The sequence below is a fragment of the Branchiostoma floridae genome, chromosome 19 (assembly GCF_000003815.2).
Source record: "Branchiostoma floridae strain S238N-H82 chromosome 19, Bfl_VNyyK, whole genome shotgun sequence".
Classification (NCBI taxonomy): domain Eukaryota; kingdom Metazoa; phylum Chordata; class Leptocardii; order Amphioxiformes; family Branchiostomatidae; genus Branchiostoma; species Branchiostoma floridae.
The window spans coordinates 5,051,173-5,056,344 of NC_049997.1; the positions used below are offsets into that span (position 1 = coordinate 5,051,173).

Consider the following 5,172-nt stretch of genomic DNA (forward strand, 5'->3'; position numbering starts at 1 on the left):
GGCCGTTACTCTACACGACGACACAATGGCCGAGGAAGTAATCGAGAATAACAGGCAGTGACTTTACTTGATACTCTGGTAGGGTTTGGGGGTACTTGTAAATATTAGCGTCTTGTTGTGAAGCTCTTTTGTTTAATTCTCATACAACTGATGCAGCCGGGTGCTGAACGCAGTTTTCGTGATTCTGTTATAACAAAGTTTGAAAACTGAGACTCACTGTTGTAATTTGGGTGGGAACTTGGCTCTGTGGTACATTTAGCATTATAGTATAGTGGGTTTTTTAATCAATCCTTTTTTGTTTCCTTTGAACATTGCCTAATAAACATTGAAGTTAAAAGTTGCACATGAAGAACTGATTACTTTGTTTTGATTTAATTTGTACTATACAATAAAAAAAATTCCCACAGCTTTTGAAGGGAGAACATGTCACTCGGAGTAAGCTCACACCAACTCAATTGGTAGCTTCTATGGTTAATTGAACTTGAATTAAATACTACAACAACAAAAAACACACGGAAACAGACTTCTAGGATGGTCTGTATCTTAACGGAGTTTTAGAGAGAGAATACAGCATGATTCAGGTTTACATCACAGTTATTTAGTCCCTACCAGACTGGCTACGCTGGCTGTTAGAGGGATAATAACTTGCCAGGTGAGTTTTGCTACCAGAGGAGTCGGCCGGCCGCGCAGCCACCGGAGGGGGAAGATCAACCTAAACATGGAATCATGACTACCCTGGCCAATTTTCCGATTTTTTGGGGGCCAAATTCTACGACCCCCTTGCCCCCGTAAGAAGACCTGGTGGAGGCTAACAATAATCAGCTTTTTGCACTCTTGCAAAGAATGTCTATGAAGCAGGGAAATAATTGGTGGTTGACATTGGTCTGCTCTCAATTAGCGGGCTCTGTATGGGGGATATAAGGATACTTAAAAATGAATTTTTCTGGTTTTACCCACTTTTGTTGCTCTATAAGTCATCAATTAGCATGTTCCTTACAGAAGAATTGTGTATTTATTATGTGGTACTTAAGTGAGAAAGTGCTCTGCATGGGGGTTATCGGGTCTCCGCGTACGTGATATACTATAACCGTCATTACATTAGAAAACCTGGCAGAAGCGAGAAGAACTGGGTCAGCTATGTTCTGCATATACTTTGCGTTTGAGGTAGGTAGGCTGGAGAGATATATAGAGACATAGAATTAAAAGATAACCGACTTCTTTGGAAAGCGTGGAAGAGCTGCCACGTGGCTGCAGTGATCACAAAGGAAGACGAAGGTAAGCATGATTTTCAACAACTGCCCACAGGACTGTTTAGCTGTCTGTGGTACTCTGCATAGTGTACTTTAGACCGTCAAGTCCGAGAATCCTTCACTAACAAAAGTATTTTTGAGATTGGATAATGCAGGGTGTTATCACTGTGCTCCGCTGATTTTGTCTCTATCAGCGATCGGTCAGAAAACTGACATTTTAGTTCTGCGCTTCGACTTCTCATATACACCCTCAGGCAGGCAAGGAAATTTCGGCCGTAAGATAGCATCAATGAAGAGTCGCGTAAGACGGTATTTTAATGAAAAATATGATATCTTAACTGCTTAAGACATGAAAGAAGCGCTGGAGTCCCGTAGCTTTCTCATTGTCGTGGCGAAAACAGGTAAAGGAAACAAAGAGCATGCAAGGCAAAAATGGGAATGTCATGGAACAATTTTTGTTTGGAACTGATTAGTACATACGCGTCTGAAAAGCCTTTGGTGTTGGGGTCGGAGAAGTGGTGAACTTTGCCACAATGACACAGACGCATGACCTTCCAACCCTGACAATCACAGCACCGTTTGGTCCCCCACAGCCACACACAAGTCACATCACAACATCGGCAGGTGAGGCAAAGTCAGCACTGTGCCAGGATGTTTGGCAGGTTTCTGCTCAGCGAACAAGCCAGAAGACCACATCGACATTGGAGAACACTTAAGAACTGGAGCAGGAGTCTACATATGACAGAATACGCAAGCAGTAGGCTCAAGCTGTGACTGGAATAGCCCATGGCCCTGACCTAGCCTCACAGTCACTTGGAGAAGAATCCGGAGTTGGCGTCGGAGAATCCTCCCGAGTTGTCAATGAGGGATGGGCAATCCGGACTGTCAAAGGTGGCCACGGGATGTCAGACAAGATGAAAACCTATCTGACTCACATTTTCAATCGGGGGACTAAGTCTGGACAGAAAGCCGATGGAGTGGCCCAGGAGATGCAGCACGTTAGGGGAGCTGATGGCAAGCGGTTGTTCCAGCCCAGCGAGTGGCGCACAGTCAAGCAGATTACAAGCTATTTTGCAAGACTTTCAGCAGCACAAAGGCAGCAAGAAAGCACAAAATCTGTAGTCACTGACATGGAAGCGATAGATGAGGCAAGCGAGTGGCAGGCGCTGCGAAAGACAGTATATACTAGCATTGACAACAGTCATCCTGTCATGTTTGAAGACATAAACTAGTGGAAACTGGCTAAAACCAAAGGTCTCAAATCATTAAAGCTAAAGTAACTGAAGTCCATATCAGATCATTTCCATCTACAGGTTCCATGAGAAGAAATGTCTCTTCCCTACTAGCATTAGAGAACATCCTATCCACGTGCATATGTGCAAGTTGATTTTTTGTAATTTGACAAAGTTTTGTAGCATGATTTTAACAACGGTGTAGAAACTTTGTACCTAAAATGTGAAGTTTTAAGGCCTAGCCACAATCTGTTAGTAATACTCATTACAGTTGAGAATTTACATCAGATCCAGTTTATTGTACCAGTCCAACAAAATTGATTGGCATCTTAGAAATACTGAGATGTGTAAAAACAACTTAATTCCATTTCTGGTATCCTTATATCCCCCATACAGAGCCAAAATGAATAGTAGTATTTAGTGGTAGTTTTGTTTGACAATTAAGAATTGTTCCTACACAGAGACACAAATAAATGACATAACTTACCCCATATCAAGCACTTTCAGAGCAACAAAAGTGGGTAAAACCAGAAAAATTCATTTTTAAGTATCCTTATATCCCCCATACAGAGCTCAAATAAATATTTGCAATTGGTCGAAGTGTTTTTGACAATTGAGCAGTGTTCCTACACAGGGACACAAAAAACTTGCCATTTGTTACCCCGTAGTGAGCAGGTTGGTTGGTTGGAAGGTTGGCTGGTTCTTAGTTGGCTGGTTGGTTGTTTGGCTTGTGAGCTGGTTAATTGTTTGGTTGGTTAATTGGTTGGTTGGAAGGTTGGCTGGTTTTTAGTTGGCTGGCTGGTTTGTTGGTTTGTAGGCTTGTGAGCTGGTTAATTGGTTCGTTGGTTGGCTACCGTTTCAAACACCTCGGAAAACATTATCTCATTTTCTCCTAGAAAGTTTCTTTAATGCAAGAAACGTCTGTTTAAAGACTAAACAAACTGCAGATTCTAGGGTCACAAGGGACAGATGAACGAACAAAGAAACTCTAGTTCTTGTACGACGATATCCTCGGCTGGATGAATGGTATCCCTATGCCAGTGCTGTGCACTGGTCATTTCCCAAGCATCTACAAGAACAACGTTCATCCCGCGGAACATTTCTCTCATTATCAAGTCCAGCTTGTGTGCCAACCAATCTCCAACGATCAGCTCATTGTTGCCATTGCACGTATTTGCGGACTTGATGACCACCAGAGTTTCAGGACTCCTGTGTAGTAAACGTTCTATTGCAGCACGGACGGCTTTTATTCTTTTCCTGTAGACCTCCACAGGGTACGAGGTGAAATGTGCCCACAAGGTGATACCAACCACATCGTTCGGTCCTCCATCCATTTCATCGATGATGTTAGCGACATACTTGAGGTGAAATGTCCGAGTAAAAGGACAACGACGAGGCGGTCCGTGTGTACGATAGTTTAATGTTATTTTATTAACAGGATCTCGGGCGAGCAATGGTCCAGTTGCGTGTATGGTATCAGGAATATGTGTTTCTTTCATTTCCAAGATTCTGACCAAATGTTCCCACCACTGCCGTATGGAAGAGTCACCCATTAAATACAAAGTTTTCCCCTTCAGGCATTGCTGCCAGCCGGCCTGGCTGGAGAAATGTCTGTTCTTACAGACGAGAGACTTCCACACGCCGTTCCGATAGAAACCAGATATCTGTGGAGTGACCAGTCCCCGGACACACCGTCTGCGATTGCCCAAAGGATCTCGCCCTGTGTTAAAAAGTAGAACGCCTCATATGATATCCAGTGCCCAAAGCCGCCAGTCAATCAGATATACCTCCCCTTTTGTCTCACGGATTGTAAGTTACTAGCCAATAAAACTGCCTTTTAACAGTAAAAGACGACATGATTGGTCGATGAAGACGAAGCATCTGATTGGCTGGCCAGCACTCATCACAGATCTTCTCTGTCTTGAACAGAGCTAGTTTGTACCTACATCCTTTCTTTGTAGAACGTTTGATGATGCAAGACCTTGACATTTTATGTCCATAAATATATAATTTCACATATGCCCTACCATCAATGATTAATGGAGAGAATGTGGCTTACCTTTTGTAACATTAAGTTGAGATGGAAATCCAGAAATCGACATTTTCAGCGCTTTATAGCCCCTGTAATAGTGGTTATAACACAAAATGTTGTGAAAACCCCAGCGTACAGATTGGCATTATCATACAAGGCTGAACTTATCAGCCTGCATTAGATAAAATGTTTAATTCGAAGTATCAGCAATGGTTTACATTATCAGTTTGAATTTTATCATAAAGGGTTTAAAGTTCCAGTTTGAATTATAATTAGAGATTCCTGCATACCGGGCTCGCGTTTTCAACCAAGCACAACGGTTCGCCCCAGCCTATTCCTGTTGATAAAAGAATTGGGTTAATGTCTTGCAGACGTTTTAACCGACAGCTGTTCAAAGATATAAACATTGTCCGTTAACATACCTGCCATACAGTTTCCCATTCACGTCTCTGTACCCAATTCCGCCATGGTAGCCTGATGTGTCACAAGAAATGTTGGCGGCTTTCTCACAATACCACCAGGCGCCTGCATGCGGGTCCGAGTAGTTACAAACTGCACTGGTCTTCTTGAAGATGGCCGGGTCTACGTTACACTCGGTGTCGATCTTGTCCTTTCCCACTCTGTAACGTTTTTGGAACTTTATTAGGTCAATAGGATA

General features: G+C 42.8%; 1 protein-coding gene across 1 annotated transcript; it reads right to left on the bottom strand.

Annotated features, from left to right (window-relative positions):
• Positions 1–3,192: 3,192 nt before the first annotated feature.
• Positions 3,193–5,155, bottom strand: LOC118406295 (NXPE family member 3-like). Its single transcript, XM_035806226.1, has 2 exons — positions 4,542–5,155; positions 3,193–4,202 (listed from the first exon to the last, which is right to left on the bottom strand). Exons 1-2 carry the CDS (start codon positions 4,582–4,584, stop codon positions 3,439–3,441), a joined length of 807 nt encoding a protein of 268 aa, XP_035662119.1. The 5' UTR covers positions 4,585–5,155; the 3' UTR covers positions 3,193–3,438.
• Between the last annotated feature and the right edge of the window lie 17 nt (positions 5,156–5,172).

Bases quoted from the DNA above. Each gene is read 5' to 3' on its own strand.
- LOC118406295 (XM_035806226.1), bottom strand. From the start codon at position 4,584: ATGTCGATTTCTGGATTTCCATCTCAACTTAATGTTACAAAAG. The intron at 4,203-4,541 runs GTAAGCCACATT...TTTTTAACACAG, and splicing joins TCAACTTAATGTTACAAAAG to GGCGAGATCCTTTGGGCAAT.